Source organism: Moschus berezovskii, chromosome 13, assembly GCF_049115385.1.
Source record: "Moschus berezovskii isolate FMDL1 chromosome 13, NW_MosBer_1.0, whole genome shotgun sequence".
NCBI lineage: Eukaryota > Metazoa > Chordata > Mammalia > Artiodactyla > Moschidae > Moschus > Moschus berezovskii.
Window position 1 is genome coordinate 36,255,749 of NC_142472.1, and position 21,936 is coordinate 36,277,684.

Below are 21,936 nucleotides of genomic sequence, written 5' to 3' on the forward strand. Positions count from 1 at the left end.
TCCGAGAGAGGACGAGTTGGTCGGGGCAAGGCCGGCGCTGGGCGCAGGACTGCTGCCCAAGGGGCGGTCGGGGACCGCGGCCGGAAAAAGAGGCAAAGAGGTGCCTTTTCAGATAAGCTTTCAGAGACGACGCTCTCCGCCCGCCCGCCCGTCCGGAGGCGTGGTGGCAGCCCGATTAAAGAAGCAGCCAGCCTGGAAGGAAGGAAGAAGCGAGGGAGGGACGGGAACAGTAGGAGGAGGAGCAGCGAGCTGGGCTGCAGCGACCGGAGGAGGAGCGGCCCCGGCGAGGCCACGTTTCGTTTTTGTTATTTTCCACGGATAGTTCTCGCAGGCCCTCCGGGAGGACCGATCGCGCCGAAGCCCGGGGCCCCCGACCTTCCAGGTGACAGCCGGTCACCCTGGTAGGAATCAGCTCCGCCCCAAGTCACCCGCTCCCGCCCGCCCACAGCCGGTTCCCCGCCCAGCCTCCCCGTGCCCGCCGGCGGCGAGCGGCGGCCGCAGCGGCTCTGCAGCGCCGGAGAGGGCGGCGAGGGCCCTGGGACCCCGCGGAGCCGCGGACGAGGAACTGGGAGGTCTGGTCCCACGCGCGAGCCTGAGAAAGGAGGATGGCGATTTAACTCGCCCTCATCAGCCAGTCCTGCTGCCCGGGTGCCCGCCGCCAAAGCCCGGGAGCCGCGCCCGGAGAAGTGCCGCATGGGGCAGGGCCGCTAGGGCGCGGAGTTCGGGGTCGCGCCGAGGAGGGCGCACGGCCCGGCGCCGCAGTTGGCACAGTTTCGGCGGCGCCTTCAACGCGAGAACTAGGGGGTGTGGGGGGCGCGGCGGGCCTCTCCGCCCGCCTCCGTGCCCTCCTCGGGAGGAGTGAGTTATGGAGCCCCCCAGCTGCATTCAGGATGAGCCGTTCCCGCACCCCCTGGAGCCCGAGCCTGGCGCCCTGGCGCAGCCCGGCCCGGGGAAGCCGAGCGACAAAAGGTTCCGGCTGTGGTACGTGGGGGGGTCGTGCCTGGACCGCAGGACCACGCTACCCATGCTGCCCTGGCTCATGGCCGAGATCCGCCGGCGCAGCCAGAAGCCCGAGGCGGGCGGCTGCGGGGCGCCGGCGGCCCGCGAGGTGCTTCTGGTGCTCAGCGCGCCCTTCCTGCGCTGCGTCCCCGCGCCGGGCGCCGGGGCCACTGGGGGTTCCGGCCCGACGGCCGCGCAGCCCAACCCGGCCGTGTTCATCTTCGAGCACAAGGCGCAACACATCTCGCGCTTCATCCACAACAGCCAGGACCTCACCTACTTTGCTTACCTGATCAAGGCGCAGCCCGACGACCCGGAGTCGCAGATGGCCTGCCACGTTTTCCGCGCTGCAGACCCCAATCAGGCAAGACCGCGCGGCTCCGAGGCCCCGGGGAGGGTCCGACACACCCGGGAGGAGTGGCGGGGCTGCGGGCGCCGGTACCCCTCGTTAAGGACCGGCTCTGATCCCGCTGCTGGCGCGCGCCCTCCACGTGGCGCACTTGAGCGCAGCTGGTCCCGCTCCTCGGACCCCGAGTCTGGGAGCTGGCTTTGGGGGGCGGATGGGGCGGCGGGAGCAGATGACCCGCAGGATCGAGGAAGAGAGAGGGAGGCTGAGTGGCTTCGGGACGGCGGGGGACCTAGGACTATGCGGGGAGCAGCGCACGTCCTGGCAGGATCCCGACGTCTTGGGGTGTGACTGGAGAGATGGCATGCCCGGCCTTGGTCGAGAGTGTTAGTGCGTGCACGTGTGTGTGAGAGGGAGCGCGGGAGAGGGCTGGGTTCCTAAAGGCCTCCGCACTCATCCTGGGTCTTGGTCGAGTCTTGTACCTTAGCTCCTTGGATGGTCGCATCTTCGTCACAAAACACCTGCAGGTCTCCGACGTGGGAAGATGTTTCAGAGCCGGACTTAGGGAGAAGTTACTAGACACTGTCAGATTGTCATTAAAATAGGAACCTGCGTTTAGATGTTGAGCAGAAAGACTTTTTTTTTTTTTTTTGCAGTTTTTTACACACTAATTGGAGACAGAATCAATACCCACTCTGGTGATTTAAAACTCAGATGAGGCGAAAAATCTCTTTTCTAATGTAATTTCTCTAGAGTTTACGAAATCGAGGTGCCTGTTACCAAACAGTACATTTTTAATTCCTTAAAAAACGGACACAGTCCTTTTTTTCTTCTGGAGAGAGATATTTAAACAATCTTTACCACATTTTGGTTTTGTCTTGAAAAACAGCACCCCTCCCCCCCTTTAAAAAATGCGTAAGGGTTTTTTTTTTTTTTTACCATGTCAAAAGTCCCTGAGATGCTGTTATTTTTGAGTTATTTGTTTGTTTGGGCAAAGTACTTTAGGTTCTTAGGGAAAATGAAGTGAAGTGAAGTCGCTCAGTGGTGTCCGACTCTTTGCGACCCCATGGACTGTAGCCTACTACGCTCCTCAGTCCATGGGATTTTCCAGGCAAGAGTACTGGAGTGGGTTGCCATTTTCTTCTCCAGAGGATCTTCCTGACCCAGGGATCGAATCCAGGTCTCCTGCACTGTAGGCAGACGCTTTACCGTCTGAGCCACAAGGGAAAATAGTGATGTCTCTATATAAATCATTAAAGTCTCAGTTGTACTATGTGGCCAGTTTCTTTAGCAGCTGGCCAATTGATAGTCAGATGAGAAAACATTCTATAAGTAAAATTCATATATGAATTTTCAAAAATTAAAGCCTCTAGTATCTGTAACTGAGGAGGAAATGTCAACCCACTCCAGTATTCTTGCCTGGAGAATCCCAGGGACAGAGGGGCCTGGTGGGCTGCCGTCTATGGGGTCGCACAGAGTTGGACACGACTCAAGCAACTTAGCAGCAGAAGCAGCAGTATCTGTAACAGAAAGACTGTCTGTTTAATAGTTTTCCACAAAAGGCCTATAGTTCAGCTGAAGAAAATAAAAGTTCAGTATCTTCTAATTCCATTAGTTATTTTGTAAGCTAGTTTAATATGCTCAGAACTCCCAGTGTGAAGAGAGCAATTTTGATTTATGGGGCCTCTGTTACATTATGGTAAAATACCTTATTATAGATGGTCTCAGAATCCTAACCATGATTAAAATGAATTTCATTTCATACTTATCTGTTCAAAATTTATTTTTAGCTGTCAACTATTTTGAAGTTGGAAGGCAGCGTGTTCTTTATTTCCACTGTTATGGTATTGTATTTATCACTGTCTTTATTGTTTTAAGATTTTTGGGTTCTGTGAGTAAGATGGAAGTAGTGGCATTTTTCTAGGACTTTAAGGAATGTTTCAAGATTCTTGATAGTTCTTTTCTTCAGGTCTGAAGCATGATACATCATTGCTAATTTCACTGATGGTCAAAGTTTGTCTCTGGGTTGTAGCACCTTAAATTCTCAACAGCAGCTGTTGAGTTTTCCCTGGACTCATTGAAGTTCAATTAAAATATCCCATTTTATTTACCTTCCTTTTTGTATTTAGATTTGAGAGGCTGAATGTGCTGTCACTTTACAAATAATAGCATGTAAGCTTATGTACTCGCTTCATAGGAGCAGTGGAAGTCAAATGGCTTTTTGATAAAAGAAGAAACAAATTTTTCCTGTTTATTGTCATTTCCTAGTTGAGTCTTTGATCTGAAGATGTAGATTCCTATTTGCCCCAAACCTAGAGAGCCCCTGGCAAAGGATCATTAATTTGAAAGGCCAGATGTTGTCTACTTAAGAATTATCTCCAGCCATAAATCAAGGGTTACAAACCTCAACGGCTGGGAGGATGGTGGTGTGAGGTCCATGGAGGACTAAATAGGGAAGTTCTTTCTCAAGATGCTGCTCAGCTCTAGATGGAAATTACATTAACAGAATATAAGCCCAGTGTTGACCAAACTTCTGATTTCTCAAGAGAAAATGGAAATTTGGATTTTTACATATGAGTACACATTTTAAAGTATTAGCAAGTATTTGAAACATTTAAGAATCCTATCTGGGCTAAACAAAACACATCTGAAGTTTGGCTTCAGAGATCTAAGGACGGCCACTTTTGATCTTGGGCATAAATATTTGTTGAGTGGCCAAGTGCACTCATTAGATACTGTGTGCTCTTTGTCACATTTCCTTTTGAAATAGTGAGGAGAGTTAGAATGATTTGAAAGGCAGAATTTATAAGTCAGATTCCCAGTAGTGATGATTCTGTAGTTGAACTTGTTTGAGGATGAATTCATCACATTATTTCCATCCAGCAGTATACCTCATATAGCGTAGAATCTCTGGATTTTTCTGAGCACCTGTGAAATGAGAAGGAAGAAAATTTGCTGTTTGCTTTGCCACTGAATTTTACATTTGAAGTAGAGACTTATTTGTTCTTGTTTAGTCGCTAATCATATCTGACTCTTTTGCGAACCCGCCAGGCTCCTCTGTCCATGGGATTTACCAGGCAAGACTACTGGAGGGGGTTGCCATTTCTTTCTCTAGGGGAGCTTCAATTCTCCTAAGTATTTTCTACAGTCCCTGAACAAAATATGGAAGGTAGCCTGGAGCAGAAGTCCTGCAAACCTCCCCAAGTAAACTAGTCTCTGCTTTGTCGCTCTTGCCTGTCCCTTTTCTGAAACAGACCTGTCTGTTGGATGCCCATATAACTTATTGTTTAATGCAGGACAATTTTATGAGAAAGGAGGTGTCGTTAAACTTACACTGGCATAGCAACTATAAAACTGGACTGTTTAGGGCAAACAGGAACATAGATGACCATAAATAAGTGGAAAAGTTTGTGTTTCTGCCAAGTCACAGAAATGGAGGATAGTGGTTTCTGTATATAAAATGATGATGTTTTGCAGCATATCTACTCACACATCTTTTGGGGGTTGGATCTCTGTGTGACCTCAGAGATGGGAGTGGGTGTATGCGAGTAGCTTGGGTCTGTTGTGGGGCGTTGCCATAGTGATGTGCCCTCTGGCTCCACACCTTCCTGGTGGGTAAGAGTCAGCCTAAGGATGCTAAACCTTAGTCAGCCTGGAGGAGTGCTCTGTCTTAATGCTCTGATGCAGAGCTATTTCTCCCAGGTGCAAAGAGAGGTGTGGGTTGGGAGCAAGTGAACTAGTTCCAGTTCAAATATATGCCAATACAGATTGCTTCCCATTTATTCAAGCCTGTGTAGTCTTGCATGGGAGGAATGTCAGTCAGCACTCATCAGCCAAGGTTGGATATTTGAAAAGTGCTTAACTCTGCATAACTTAAAAAACAATTGCACTGGCATAAATTGAGTCGTAGACTTAAAACTGGTTGGAGAAACCAAGAATCTCTGATTCTATACCTAAAATCTTGGGAAGGTCACTAATATTTTTCAAAGTACTTACTTTCAGAAAGAGCCTGAATGTAGCATTCAGAAAATACTACATATTTAGCATCATCTCCATTTCCCCATTAAAAAGCAGAACTTGTTTTATGTTATTTATATATATTTTTATGATATTAATAATAAGAATTGTTAGTGTTTATAACGCTTGTTAGAGATTACAAGTGTTATCATTTGCGTGCGAGTCAACAGCATATGTTTCAGATTATAGAATGAGTAATTTAAAAACACAAAACATGATTGCTGTAATTTTCATTGATTTCATTTGTGTATATATTCCTTGAGGCTCACAAGAATGTACTTTCAAAGAGATTTTACAAATTATGTTCTTAAAATTAAAAAGTGAACTCGACATGGTTTATTTTCAACTCTAAGTTCTCTAAGTCTGTGGGTTTTTTGCTTCTTTTAAAATATTTAGTATTTTCTGAGCTTTACTCAGATAACCAATTTTCACCCATATATTTTCCAAAGATCATTTTTAGTGTCAGAGTTGAGTATCAGTGGCTCTGGGAATATACAAGCAAGGAAAGCAGAGAAATAGAAATCTGGACATTTTCACATTTCTCTCTATGCTTTCCAAGTACTCTGTGCTATTCTAGACAGGTAGATCTCCTCCCTCATGTTTGCTGTAGTCACTATTTTTGTTCTCTCCCTTTCTGATCTGCGTTGGATCTAATTTGCCTCAGCTTTGTGGTAGGATCCTGACTACCATATCTGCTGCTGCTGCTGCTAAGTCACTTCAGTCGTGTCCGACTCTGTGTGACCCCATAGACAGAAGCCCACCAGGCTCCCCCATCCCTGGGATTCTCCAGGCAAGAACACTGGAGTGGGTTGCCATTTCCTTCTCCAATGTGTGAAAGTGAAAAGTGAAAGTGAAGTCGCTCAGTCATGTCTGACTCATAGCGACCCCATGGACTGCAGCCTACCAGGCTCCTCCATCCATGGGATTTTCTAGGCAAGAGTACTGGAGTGGCTTGCCATTGCCTTCTCCGGACTACCATATCTAGGGGAAAGCTAAAAATGTATACCCAGAGACTCCCACATGTGAACGGCGGGTTATAATGAAGATGGTGGTGTTTGGTATCAAGGCTTGTTTATCATAAACCAGAGGTTCTCAGACTTGAGTGTGTGTCAGAATCACCTGGTGAGCTTGTTCGAACAGACTGGTGGCCCCCACCCTCAGTTTCTGATGCTACCAAGTTCTCTGATGATGTTCAGACTTCTGGTCTGGGGACCACAGTTTGAGACCCACAGCCCTCAGTGATTCTGTTCATCTGGTTGGGTATATGATCCCTTCTATTCTCTTGGTTATTTTTGCAGCTGTTCTCAAACTTGAAAGTTCAGGGTGAGTGTGGGGAGGAATCATATCTACAGATTTTTAAGAAACTCTTCATTTTATAGCTTAATAACTTTGCATATTTTCTTTGCTGCTGCTTCTGCTAAGTCGCTTCAGTTGTGTCCGACTCTGTGCGACCCCATAGACGGCAGCCCACCAGGCTCCTCCGTCCATGGGATTTTCCAGGCAGGAGTACTGGAGTGGGGTGCCATTGCCTTCTCCGATTTTCTTTGCTAGATAGACATTATTCTGCCAGATATGCTGAGACTAGTCATATGTTTAATGGAAATATTACCTTTCAAGTCAAAGTTTTAGGTTCTTCAGATGGCATAATCAATTTATAAGGAATATATTCTAATATTCAATTATGATAAATTTTTGCAAAAATCAAAGCTGTATTTATTTGAATCTGCAGAACTAGCATGTAAAACATCAGTGTGTTTAATATACTGTCTAGTAGGAAAAAAATCAGGCAAGAAGAAACAGAATTGACAATTTGGTGAAAAAGATTATGACTACTCTGAGTGATTATTGCAAACTTTTCTTTTCTCTCCTTCTCCTTCCTCCTTCTTTTTCAAATCTCATGGCTTGTGTTTGTTTTGTTAAAATCATCTAGATAGTGATTTTAGACGCCCATTTATTCTGGGCTGTGTTGCCATGTTGTTGCGGCTTCCCAGGTGGCGCTAGTGGTAAAGAACCCACCAGCCAATGTAGGAGACGTAAGAGACACAGGTTCAGTCCCTGGGTCGGGAAGATCCCCTGGGGAATGGCATGCAACCCACTCCAGTATCCTTGCCTGGAGAATCCCCATGGACAGAGGAACCTGGTGGGCTAGAGTCCATGCGGTTGCACAGAGTTGGACACGACTGAAGCAACTTACTATGCACCACCACATGTCATGTTTTTACTTAGATACATTCCCCTGTAAAATGAGGGACGGATCAGTTATAAACTAATTTTGTAGTACATTCAGAATTATTGAACAGATAAAGGATTTTGCTTGAAATTGGTCTATATAAAATATTAACACAAATTTAGTAATTCATTGGAAGGCATCAACTATGCATGCCATTGGTTTGTTACTTGAAGGGTGTAATGTGATTACTAACATACACCATAGTATGTCTATCTAAATAGCTTTTTAATACTTAAAAGCGAACCTTTGTTGAGCTCTTGCTGGATGATATTACTGCCTTTAGTGCTTGCCCTAGGTTATCACATTTTATCTTCACAATAGCAGTATAAAGTATGTACCAGTCTTCCTCCCATTTTACAGATGAGAAAACTGAGCTAAGAAAGTTTAAATATTTCCCTAAAGACACAAAGCTTGTAATGGTAGAAGCAGTTTCCAGTCTGCGTGAATAGTTCTCTTATCTGCTACTCTAAAAATCTGATTTTAGTTGTTAGTGATAGGAAGCTTTATGCTATCACTTTTTCCCGATTTAAAAAAAAATATTTGTTTTATTTTATTTTGTTTTCCAGTTTTATTGAAGTATAATTAACAAGCAAAAGTGAAAGTGTGTTAGGCACTTAGTTGTGTCTGACTCTTTATGACCCCATGGACTGTAGCCCACCAGGCTCCTCTGTCCTTGGAATTCTATAGGCAAGAATACTGGAGTGGGTTGCCATTTCCTTCTCCAGGGAATCTTTCCAACCCAGGAATTGAACCTGGGTCTCCTGCACTGCAGGCAGATTCTTTGCTGTCTGAGCCACCAGGGAAGCCCTGATAACTAGGTTAGAATAAAAATTCTTTAGGATATGTATTTAAGAATGGATACAATCATGCATTTGTTTTATTGACCCATAAAGGATATAAATATTGTAAAGTATAACAAAGTAGAAAGTATAAATTATAAAATTGTATTGTAATATCAAAGTATATAATTATAAAGTGTGAAATTATAAAATATAAAAGTAGTGCATCTTACCATCATTATAAAACATATACAATAAAGCAAAAAATATTGGTATCAAGTTGTGCTATTTTAATTACCTTGGGTTAAAGGGAAAGAATATGTAAATTTTAAGGTTACATTAATCCCAGTGACCTGATGGGCTGATATATGGTTTTGCAGAAGTTCAAGTAGGGAAAGGTGGTTCAAAAAAGCATTTGACATGAGCTGCTGTACCCATGCTGTGGCAGCCAGTGCCATAGGCATGTGTTTGGGAAAATAACATCGTTCATCACATTGAATTTAGCTCATTAGTGTAATTGTTACTGGTTTTATACTTGTGTTTGTGGGTATTTTGTAAGTTGACTTTGGTTTGAAAATTGTTTAAAAGCTAGAGCTGTAAGTATTTAAAGTTTATGTCTAGATTTTTGTGAACATATTTAAAGTAACAGTAAAATAATTATGTTAACATCTTAATTTATCTTCAAAAGTATTCTAACAACCAATGGTAAGTTCAGAAAACTCCTGGCTTAAACTTTCAGGTGTTATTTAATATGACTCTGATCATCTATGATCCTATGACAGAGAGGGAAAAAAGTATGAGATTAAAATTTTGGTGGGTTTAATTTCAGATAATCTTAACACAGGTTTTTGCAGCTCTATGAAAAAGATACAGAGGTATTTGTCTCCAAATTACTGATCCCTTTCAAGTTTCATTTCTTGTAAGAGGTTGGGTTGGAAAGAGGATCTCCTAGTAATGGGATCTTCCTGGTTAAATATAGAAGCCTAAATTTGCTGCTTCAGATCATTTATTTTGCGGATGCCCTTAACTAGTTGGATACTCCTCACTTTGGAACTCTTGAGAATTTTTACAGGAATTTGGAACTTTGTACTGTCAGTATTATATAACTTCTGAGTAGTTTGAAGTCAACTTCAGATTGCAAGTCAAACAGGGTTTCTGGTTGAGCAAATCAAGTAATATTTTTATATCTCACAATTGTATCTTCATTCACATCTTCCATAATAGGTTATCCAATGTGGACCGATACATTTATGGCTTAGGGTTTTACAAAGCAATAAGAAAATCTGTCTTCCTGGCCTCAGACAGCTCCCAGTTTTTTCAATTAACCTCTTGCCCTGACTTCAGCCATTTAATTCTCATTAGCTAGGCAGCTCGAGGGATTTTCTTGAGTTTCAGTTCAGTTCAGTTCAGTCGCTCAGTCGTGTCTGACTCTCTGTGACCCCATGAATCACAGCACATCAGGCCTCCCTGTCTATCACCAACTCCTGAAGTTCACTCAAACCCGCCTCCATCAAGTCGGTGATGCCATCCAACCATCTCATTCTCTGTCGTCCTCTTCTCCTCCTGTCCCCAATCCCTCCCAGCATCAGAGTCTTTTCCAGTGAGTCAACTCTTTGCATGAGGTGGCCAAAGTATTGGAGCTTCAGCTTTAGCATCAGTCCTTCCAATGAACACGCAGGACTGATCATGCAGTCCAAGGGACTCTCAAGAGTCTTCTCCAACACCACATTTCAAAAGCATTTCTTGAGTTTACCTGAAATTAAACTGATGGCTTTCCTGCTTGGTTTGACAAATATTTCTGTCCCTTAGATTTCCAGTGACATATTCTTAATACCGGCTTCCTAAGTGGTGCTAGTGGTAAACAACCTGACTACCAGTGCAGGAGGTGTAAGAGATGTGGGTTCGATCCCTGGGTCGGGAAGATCTCCTGGAGGAGGGCATTGCAACCCGCTACAGTCAAGGCAACTTCTCTTGCTTGGAGAATCCCATGGACAGAGGAGCCTAAGAGTTGGACAGGACTTAAGCAACTTAGCACGCAGGCACATTCTATATATCTTGTGGGATACCCCATTACTCTGTGTTGCATGTGCTGCATCCTCCACTTTGGAGACTACCCAGTGTCTACTGTCAGACTCTTTAAATATTGTGCACTGCCTGCTTGATTGAATTTCTTTCCACTTTTGGAAGCTGGTCTTCCCCCTTCTGAGGGATGATCTGGTTGTCTGGTCCTTACGCCTTCCTGTTGGTTCCCTCCAAAGCTGTTAGCCATTATTTACTGATTTTATTTTGGTTTTCATATGGAATTTTGCTAAGATCTATTGGCAGGAATATAGCCTAGTGGTGATAGGTAGTCGGCACGATCCCTCTATATTCACCCATAATTCTATATCTAATTTGAGGAAGATTCAGTAGGCTTAATTTAGGAAACTAGATTTCTGTCTGGTTTCTAATGGTACTGATAAAGCAATATGAAAATGGGTGATGTTATATTTTATTTTTCGACAGTCCTTTATATTTTAACTTCCCCCATTGATCCTCAGTTCAAATGGCCAAATTGTTCTGTTAAAATAATACTGGCATTTGATAAAATTGCCTGCTGTATGTTCCTTAAAAAAAGTGTTAGTTATAGCAATAAACCACTAACCAATAACTAATATGACATGTGGAATCTGGAAGTTAATTGATATTAAACCTTCATTTCTGTTGGAAGTTAGGATGAAGATATGTTGAAATTATATTGTTCATTTTAATAACTGGAGTGTGAACATGACCAAATTAAATCTAGCTTAATTAATATATGAGGTAGTATTGAAATTCTTTGAAATAAAAGTATATTTAAAAAAATCTTCAATTTCTCAACTATTCTTACCTGAGCCCATCTTGTAGTTTAAAAGAGTTTGTTTTCTCTCTTTTGCTTGATCCACCACAATTATCCAGCATTTGATTCTATCTTTCGAAAGTATGCTCTAAACTTCTAGATTTATTATGTTAAAAAATAATAGATATACATTCATGATAATATTAGCTCTAAGCAGTATATATGTATTTAGTTTCTTTTTCAACCTTTGACTTCTTCTTTTTCATTTTTTAAATTGTGAAAGTATGATAGCACATTTAATGGGAGACTTGGAAAATACAGAGCAAAGTTACATATAGTTCCACTATATAATACAATTTTTTTTTCAGTTCAGTTCAGTTCAGTTCAGTCGCTCAGTCGTGTCCGACTCTTTGTGACCCCATGAATCACACCACGCCAGGCCTCCCTGTCCATCACCAACTCCCGGAGTTCACTCAAACTCATGTCCATCAAGTTGGTGATGCCATCCAGCCATCTCATTCTCTGTCTTCCCCGTTTCCTCCTACCCCCAATCCCTCCTAGCATCAGAGTCTTTTCCAGTGAGTCAACTCGTCGCATAAGGTGGCCAAAGTATTGGAGTTTCAGCTTTAGCATCAGTCCTTCCAATGAACACCCAGGATTGATCTCCTTTAGAATGGACTGGTTGGATCTCCTTGCAGTCCAAGGGACTCTAAAGAGTCTTCTCCAACACCACAGTTCAAAAGCATCAATTCTTCGGCGATCACCTTTCTTCACAGTCCAACTCTCACATCCATACATGACCACGGGAAAAACCATAGCCTTGACTAGACGGACCTTGGTTGGCAAAGTAATGTCTCTGCTTTTTAATATATTATCAAGGTTGGTCATAACTTTCCTTCCAAGGAGTAAGCGTCTTTTAATTTCATGGCTGCAATCAGCATCTGCAGTGATTTTGGAGCCCCCCAAAATAAAGTCAGCCACTGTTTCCACATCTATTTCCCATGAAGTGATGGGACCAGATGCCATGATCTTTGTTTTCTGAATGTTGAGCTTCAAGCCAACCTTTTCACTCTCCTCTTTCACTTTCATCAAGAGGCTTTTGAGTTCCTCTTCACTTTCTGCCATTTTTAAGTAGACAAATTAAGATTTTTTTAGTTGGAGTTTCAATATCAAACTCAAAAATTAATAGGATGAACAGACAGAAAAGAAGAAGGTATAGTAGACATGAAAAGCACTGTGAACCGATTCAACATAATTAAGATGTATATAGTTTTCACACAACAGCAGGATACAAATATGTTTGTTTTCTTGACTAGAGGGCCTCAAACTTTAGCATGCATCACCTGGAGGATTCACTTTCATGCTGATTGCTGGACCTCCATCCCCAGAGTTTCTGATTCAGTAAGTCTGGGGTGGGGCCGGCATTTGCATTTCTAACAATTCCCTGGTGATCCTGATGCTGCTGGTGCAGAACCACACTCTGACAACCACAGCTCTAGACTGGGGGCTGACACACTCTTCCCTTTGTTTTTGTAAACAGTTTTCTGTGAACACACCCCCCCACTCATCTATTTACATATTGTCTATGGCTGCTTTCATTCTGCAGTGACAGTATTGAGTGTTTTTGACAGAGACCCTATGGCCACCAAGCCCCAGGTTTTTATTATCTGGCATTTTATAGGAAATGTTTGCTGACCCTTTTCTAGCAATCCTGTTAAAAATAGGTATTTTTATCTCCATTTAATAGATGAGAAAACTAAGTCAGTAATTTTCTAAAGATGCAAGCCAACAGTAGCAGCAGATCTGGATTTCCGAACCTCATGCCTTTTCTGAAGCCCACTTTGTAAATTTTTTATTGATGGACCTTAAATGTGTCCATATAGCTCAGCCCTCTTCTCAGAGTGCCAGCTTCTTTCAGCATTTACAGGCTTACTTGACATCTGCATGTGAATATGTAGTTGCTGATACTTATAACCTGGGAATTATGTTTGGGTCCTAGTTTTCATTTCCCAAGTACAGTCCTCATTGAAGGAAGTAATCATGTTGACTCTGCTTTAAACACTCTTTTTTTTTTTTTTTCAATTTTTGGCTGCACTGGGCATGTGGGATCTTAGTTCCCTGACCAGGGATGGAACTGTTTCCTCTGCAGTGGACACCCAGAGCCAATCACTGGACTGCGAGGGAAGTCCAAAACTTAGTTTTTAGTATGTCTGTGTCTCTCCAAGACCACTGCCTCCACCTGGGTCTAAGTCTCATCAGGTCTTTCTGGGACTATTAGACTTCTCTCAACTATTCTCCCTGCTCTACTCTTGCCCTATCAGTCCCTTCTTCAGTGGGAGCACAAACCAGAGCAGATTCCCTTTGTGCTCAGAGTAATATCCAAATTCTTCTCCAGCAACCCTGCATGGCTTCGCCCCTTCATCTCCCCGCTCCCTGGCCGCCCCCCTCAGTCTCCTCTTGGACTGCTCCTCTCCACAGGCTCCCTACATTTCAGTCATCCTTAGCCAAGTCCAACTGAGATCACTTCAGAATCTTCGCAAGTGTGGTTTCCGTTCTTAGCCATTCTCAGGTTTCAGTTCTTTGCTTGACTCACAAATAACACATCCTCAGATTGGCCTCTGACAACGCTCTATCTAATAAAGTCGGTAGATATCTCAATTTTTCACTTCTATCTCAGCCCTTTATTTGTTTTCCTTTTAACATTCACACATTTAAAATTAATTTTAAAAACATTTTCTATGAATACCGTCACCACCTATAGAAGGTAAGCTCCAAAGAGACAGCAATCTTGTCTGGTCATGGTTGTATCCTCAGATCTAGTCCTTTTGTAAAAGTTCTTGCTAAGAAGTTGAAATTAAGCAGAGTAAGAATTGGTCCCTACCCTCAAGGAATTTAAATCCACTGGTGAGAACTTAAAGTCTCCTGGCAGTAATATGTGTGTGCTCTCATACTTGTTGCTTTTCTTTAACTTTAAAAAGTGTTGATTTTATTGGTTGCACAATATTATTTTTTCTTGTGAATACTTAAAAATAATTGGAAAGACATCATACTGCTTACAGTATTAAATGTGGTTTAAGTAGATATTTTTTAAATAAGCAGATATTTTAAAAATAAGTAAAATTATGCAGTTTCTGAAAACAAAATTGTAAACTCATTTGAGATGGACCTTTCCCCTCCCATATCAAAGCACAAGAATTTTAGTGAGGCTGCCAACGTGAAAACGTGAATGTTTGAATAATGTGAATCAAACTTTGAGGCACCTGGAAGATGATCAGCAAGAGTGGTGTTGTGAATATACCCTTGCAAGATTTGGATATATTTTAGTTTCAGTTCAGATGTTATTTAGGCTTCTCCACGGACATAAGGTCTCATTTGGAAGGCTATTTATTTTCAAAATACTTTGAATGGCTTCTGTGTTTTACTCCCAAATCTAAAACAGACCTTTTAAACCTTATCCTTAAAGGGGCAGGGAAGTGCTTAAGAGATGTCTCCACAAAAAAATTTTTTTAAGTCAAAAAAGTTAAGTGAATGAATGGCAAGAAGACACCAGGATAACCAGGGATGGGAAAGAAAAAAAATATGACCCATGTCCATGGTGAACTGTTGACCAATAATAAACTGTATGATTTGTATTCTGGATTTTTTTATTTGCTTAGACAGAGTGCCATTGTGACAGAGTGTTTTTTGGCTTGTTTGTCTGTTTACTTCCTTTGTATTTTTTTAATCTAATGTTTGAAATAAGAGCAGTTGATAGGTTAGTTTTAGTTTTCAGTGGCCACTGAGGCATCTACCAAGCTACACATAAGGTAGTATTCATGCTTGGCAGCTGTATCTCCATGGATTGGAGGTCAACTTTAAAGAAAGAAAAAAATGACACAAGGAAAGATGATCTTATTTTTCCAGAAAAAATTAAAAAGTGCCAAAGTTATTTATCTTTATAGAGACGCCCATCTCTTCCCTTCCTCAGAAAGGGCATATTCTCCTCATTCCTTCTTTGCCTTCAGGCATAATCTATCCACCCATGAGCATCTCTGCATTTTTTTCAATGTTTGGTCCCTGGTATGGGGTAGGAGATGCCTCTGCTTCATTGATGGAGCCCTGTGTATTTACTGAATGAGCATCTGTTTTGTCATTTCCCTTTTTTTTAAGTGATGGAAATGATCTTTGGAAGCCAACTCTTCATTAGTAGGCTTAGCTTGAAGACATAGATATTGCTGATGGTGCATTTTTCTTTTCTTTTTCTATTTTTTTAGCTGTGGGATCTTCGTTCCCTGACCAGGGACTGAAACCATGCCCCCTGCAGTGGAAGTGCAGTGTCTTAACCACTGGACCACCAGGGAAGTCGCTGATGGTGACTTTTTTCAAGATAGCGCATGAAGCTGCTTATTATGGCAAAAGGCAAACATGTAAATAGTTTAATAGCAGGTTTGCCTATTTAGCATGTTGTTTTTCTTTGCTCCCAGAGTGGAAGAAAAACTCACAAGCCTATTCTGAGGAAGGAGAGGCTGTAATGTACATACTAAGCTTGAAGGCTGCTGCTTGTTGGCAGTGGATTCCCTTTACACTGCTCACATTACCCCCATTTACTTAGGAACCTGGAAGGTGGATAGCTTTTGTGTGGATGTGGTTGTACCAATTTATTGTCTCTCTGGAGACCTTGTTTGCTGTGATCAGGCCGTGATTTTTTTTTTTTTTTTGAGAGTGGAATCGTTTCCAGACATTGACAGTGGGAACTGACATGTGTATGCCCTGTAATTTTTTCTTATCTGTTTACATTTTCCAGATGAATTATTTTTAAATGTCATACTGTCACCATGAAAAGGAGTTAAAACAAATGGTCTGCCGATACTCGGTCTCCCTAAATCAAGTGGAGACTTTGATTAGCTTACTAAAATTATTGATTTAAAAAATGTTTAAATGTCCTCAGTACCTAATAGTACAAAGGACTTTGTATATGTTTTCAGTTCGGAGGTCTCACTCTTAATGAACAAAGTGTTTGTCTAATGCGGGTAGCCTAAATGCGGGAAAATCCCATCCTTTACTCAAATCATTCTCTATTTTGGATGTGTTCACATATGGTCTCTCTCAAAAGAAGTGACTGTCTCCTACTGGAGTTTTCATTTGCTGTTTGGTGACTTTGCAAAGAAGAAAAGATTATTGACTCTGCAGGTGTGACCATGTGGAACAAAGATAACAGACCGACAACTAGAGAAGGCAGACTGAACCCAGGAAATTAAAGCTCTGGGCTCTGCTCTTCTGTGATTAATCATGTAACAGGAACACTCTGTTAATCTAGTTAGTTAGTCACTCAGTCATGCCCGACTCTTTGTGACCCCATGGATTGTAGCCCACTAGGCTCCTCTGTCCTTGGAATTCTCCAGGTAAGGATACTAGAGTGAGTTGCCATTCCCTTCTCCAGAGGATCTTCCCCACCCAAGGATCAGACCCAGGTCTCCTGCATTGTAGACAGATTCTTTAGAGTCTGAGCCCCCAGGGAAGCCCTCTGTTAATCTGTATCATGGCTTTACCATTTGTTCATCACCCCATTCACTCATTCACCCATTCTCTCAACATCAATTGATTTGTTCAGTTATCAGGGGAATTGAATGTTTCCTGTGTGCCTGGCACTCCATTATGACCGATCTATATAAAATAAACACATTCCGTGCTTCATGTTTCTTAGAATTTTGTGGAGGAGTCAGATAAAACTGTGAATAAAGAGAATAGCACATTGTAGTAGCTGAGTGCCTGGCCTCTGGAGTCTGATCACTGAGACTCAAAGCTCTACCATCTTTGGGCTCCCTGCTCTGGGGGAGTTCTTGCCTCTCTCTGTATCTTGGTCTCCTCATCTGTAAAATGGAAAGCGTAGTGTTGTTGTGAAAGTTAAATGGGTCCATTGATATAAACTGTTTAAAACAGTGCCACCTCAAAGTACTCTGTAAATATTAGTTACACAAGTGTCCAATTTCGAAGGTGATAGAGGCTATGAAGGCAGACTGTGGTGCTATGAGGGAATAAAAGGAGGAAACTTTAGACTGGATTGTGAAGTAGATTCTCCAGCTCTCTTTTCCTAATCAGATCTTATAATTTTCTTAAGCTATCTCTCCCTCTGCCACTCAGCCCATGTGCTGCAGAAAGCTGGTCTCCTCTGCAGCTCTAGGATTTGTCCAGGAATTTGGTCCCTGGAGAAGGGAATGGCTATCTGCTCCAGTATCTTGCCTAGAGAATTCCATGGACAGAGGAGCCTCGTGGGCTACAGTCCATGGGGTCACAAAGAGTTGGACATGACTGAACAACTAACGCTGGTCCAAAGCCAATTTATAAGCTTGTACCTAGAGACCTAGTGGTCTCAGGGAATGCGCCCGTTTGTGCCAGGGCAAGATGAGAGAAGTTTTCTCCTCAGTTGTTGTATGCAGAGTTAAAGCCTGGAACTGGAAATGTTGTTTCACTGCCAGAGTGATGGTGATGCAGAGCAAAGTGCTCTGGAGACATCTGGGAAAAACTGTCCTTGAATTCGGATAGGAACAAGCCTGATAACCACCGACTTGCAGACTTTTTCAGTTTAGGTGCATGGAGTTGTGTTTTGATGGTGGTGGTGGTTTCCTCGCTAAATTGTTCTGATTCTTTTGAGACCCCCTGGACTGTAGCCCACCAGGCTCCTTTGTCCATGGGATTCGCCAGGCAAGAATACTGGAGTGCGTTGCCATTTCCTTCTCTAGGGGATCTTCCTGACCCAGGGATCAAGTCCATGTCTCCTGCATTGCAGATGGATTCTTTACTGACTGAGCCAGCAGGGAAGCCCATGTTTGCTTCTATTTGTTGTCAAAAGTAAGAGCTGAGTCAAGGAAGGCTTATTTTAGAGATGATAATTAAGGATGATTTCCAAGTCTGATGACTCTATTTTTTTTTTTTTTTTTTTAAATTTTTGGCCTTACCCCATGGCATGTGGGACTTTAGTTCTCTGACCAGGGACAAACCTATACCTCCTTGGAAGGCAGAGTCTTAACCCTTGGACCACCAGGGTTGTCCCCTGACTTTTTTTTTTTAAACTAATGGGTGAGTTTGTTACCATTTACAGATAAGAAGAAGGCTGATTGGAGGAATTGGAGAGAAATAGGTTTTAGGTCAGAAATCTTATTTGTAGAATGAGAGGGCTGGAATGTTAGCAGTGATTTGCACACTTTTTCTTTTTCTGACTGAAGATTCCTAAGAGAGATGACATCCTTCTATCAGTATTTGTGATTTCTAGACCATTGGCAACCATTTTGACCAACATTGGGTCTGATCAGCATCTCAGCAGGGTTATAAAGGGTGATCTGAGGATGTTTTTCAACCCAGTTCCACATGAGAACCTTGTGGGGAGTTTAAGAGAAGTATACAGTCTACTAGATTCTTGGGCCCCTCTCCAGATACATTGCATCAGAATCTCTAGGGTGAGACCTGGAAAGCTATTTCAAAACTGGGACTGGGGTGCAGCCAGCTTGGCACTTACATGCAGCTTGGATTTGGGGAGCCTCTGCTTTAGGGGGTGCCAGGTCCCTTCCTGTATGGCAGGAGTCCCAAACCAGGAACTGGACTGCACAGCAGGAGGTGAGTGCTGGGCTAATGAGTGAAGCTTCATCTGTATTTACAGCTGCTCCCCATTGCTCGTATTAGAGCTCTGCCTCCTGTCAGACCAGCAGCAACATAATAAATGTAATGCCCTTGAATCATCCTGAAACTCTGCCTTCTCTCCTTGGTCCTTGGAAAAATTGTTTTCCATGAAACCAGTGCCTGGAGCCAAAAAGACTGGGGACTATTGCTGTACTGGGTTTTATTTTTTAATTAATTAATTTTTAATGGGAAGATAATTGCTTTACAATGTTATGTTGGTTTCTGCCATACATCAACATGAATAAGCCATAGGTATACATATGTCCCCTCCCTCTTGAACCTCCCTTCCACCTTCCACCCAATTCCACTCCTCTAGGTTGTCACAGAGTACCAAGTTTGAGCTCCGGGTGTACAGCAAATTCCCATGGGTTTTCCGTTTTATATATGGTAGTGTGTAAGTTTCAATGCTGCTTTCTCAGTTCATCCTATCTTCTTCTCCCACCGTTCACAAGTCTGTCCAGGGTTTTTGATGACAACTCCAGGAACCAACTTCGGTTAGCTTAGCCCAGGAAATAGCATGTACCATAGGGGTGGCTGCAGCCCAAAATGCCTCAGCTGCCATCAGGACACTATTGCTTCTTGATACTGCTGCTGCTGCTACTACTAAGTCGCTTCAATCGTGTCCGATTCTGTGTGACCCCATAGAGGGCAGCCCACCAGGCTCCCCCGTCCCTGGGATTCTCCAGGCAAGAATACTGGAGTGGGGTGCCATTTCCTTCTCCAATGCATGAAAGTGAAAGTGAAGTCGCTCAGTCGTGTCCAACTCCTAGCGACCCCATGGACTGTAGCCTACCAGGCTCCTCCATCAATGGGATTTTCCAGGCAAGAGTACTGGAGTGGGTTGCCATTGCCTTCTCCCATTGCTTCTTGATACTACCTTTAGTCAAATTGTTATCATGGTTTCTGTCTAGAGTGAGAGTCAAAACAGTGGGTCGGACTGCTGGCTATGTTGTGAGTATATTAACAGTTGCCAGATGCTTCGGTGTTTGATTGATGGTTATTAGAGCATCTGACGGAGAAGGCAATGGCAAGCCACTCCAGTACTCTTGCCTAGAAAATCCCATGGATGGAGGAGCCTAGTAGGCTGCAGTCCGTGGGGTCGCTAAGGGTCGGACACGACTGAGCGACTTCACTTTCACTTTTCACTTTCACACATTGGAGAAGGAAATGGCAACCCACTCCAGTGTTCTTGCCTGGAGAATCCCAGGGATGGGGGAGCCTGGTGGGCTTCCGTCTATGGGGTCACACAGAGTCGGACACGACTGAAGTGACTTAGCAGCAGCAGCAGCAGCAGCAGAGCATCTGATACTTGAACAGCAGTTACAGTATCACTTCACATATCAGTAGCTGGGCAATTCCATGAGAAATCAGCTGGCAGATCAACCTCCAGTCCACAGGTTGTGTTCTGTAGTCACTGTGTGTACATTACCCATGCTCAGCCAAGTTAGAGGATAGAATAGCGGTGGATGATGCCTATCGTCAACAGTGAGAGGGGGGCTTGGAGAAGAAATGAGTCAAGAACACGCTGAAGCACAATTAGGTGCTGCATTATAAGGAGTGGGGGGATGAGATGTCTGGGAGTGGGTGAACCCAGGGGGAGGGTACTGGCTCCAGAGCTGAGACAGGGCCCCCAAATGCAGAGATGCTCTGCAGGAAGCAATTTCTCTAATTAATGTAATTAAAGCTTTATTTATGTTCATTTGGGGCTGCACTGGCAGCCAGGCAGTTTGCCCAAGGCAGTAATGATTCTCTCAGCTTTGGAACACGATGCTTTAGGCATTCTGGGGGCGATTCAGCTCTACTTTAGCAGCAGCAGCAGCAGCAGCAGCTCTACTTTGCCACATCTTTTTTTTTTTCCCCTCCAACATCTACTGTCACAGGATTATGAGTGGCAGAAGGAGAACATTTAATCCTGGAAGGAGGCAGCATATTAACTCTTCTACCTCCTAAGGATAGATTTCTACTTTAACTTCCCTAGAAGGAAAACAGGTTGTAAATATAATAATCTTTTCTTTGCTTATTTGAGATGTTGGTAGTTGTCTTAAGTGTCATATTAAGCTTTAGAACATTGGACACATACATGTTTGTTCCTCTGGCTTCAATTTGCTCTCCCTAATTGAGCTGGCTTTTATATTTAAGCATTCGTCCATTGGATAAGAGAAAAAACAATAATGGTGTCAGTGAAGGAATTTTAGAGCATGATTTTGGGTTATGTGTTAGACAGTGGAAGCCATGAAAATTTCATAGTTGTCAGAGTTTTAGTTTCCTGGTCACCACCATTGTTATTAGCTCCTGCAAAGCCATTTACAAATATTGGTTGAGGCTAATCAAGTTGGACACGACTGAGCGACTGAACTGAACTGAACTGAATCAAGTGTAGGGTTAGTGAGTTAGTCACTGGAGATAAAAGGTTTAAGTGATTTCTGCAGAAAGAGATAAACAGATATAGTAGCATAAGCTTGTGGAGAAGGCAATGGCAACCCACTCCAGTACTCTTGTCTGGAAAATCCCATGGACGGAGGAACCTGGTAGGCTGCAGTCATGGGGTCGCCAAGAGTCAGACACGACTGAGCGACTTCACTTTCACTTTTCACTTTCATGCATTGGAGAAGGAAATGGCAACCCACTCCAGTGTTCTTGCCTAGAGAGTCCCAGGCACGGGGGAGCCTGTTGGGCTTCTATCTATGGGGTCGCATAGAGTCAGACATGACTGAAGCGACTTAGCAGCAGCAGCAGCATAAGATTGTGTTGATTACCTGGGAAAGCTCCTCAGAGAATACACAATTGTTGGGCCTCTCTGTATCCCCTGATATGAGATGTGCAGTTAGTCTCCAGGAAGGCAGAAATTTCAGGCCCTGGTTCCAGAATTTTAAAAATGGCAAATAATAAGAGAGAGGTTGTTTTTTTTTTTTTGATTCATTTATGTTCCTAATGAAATGTGACTGTTAATTGGAGACTTTTAAAAGTCAATACATCTATATAGATGTGGCAGTGAAGAACTCAGTGGTTAGGAAATTTTAATGACAGTGATTTTTTTGTGTGTCATTCTTAAATTTCTATAAAGAAGGTGGCATTTATGGGTTAAATCAAGTAA

The 21,936-nt window shown here is 43.0% G+C and overlaps 1 protein-coding gene across 2 annotated transcripts in view; it reads left to right on the forward strand.

Moving 5' to 3' along the window:
• Nucleotides 1-19: 19 nt before the first annotated feature.
• The window catches only part of TBC1D4 (TBC1 domain family member 4), a 234,269-nt gene continuing 212,352 nt past the window's right edge, over nucleotides 20-21,936 (forward strand). Inside the window, exon 1 of one of the 2 annotated variants that reach the window (XM_055426465.2) lies at nucleotides 20-1,363. In XM_055426465.2, the coding sequence (XP_055282440.2) occupies nucleotides 866-1,363 (498 nt within the window). In that variant the 5' untranslated portion in view covers nucleotides 20-865. The remainder of the gene's footprint in view (nucleotides 1,364-21,936) is intronic. The other variant, XM_055426466.2, reaches the window with a different exon arrangement.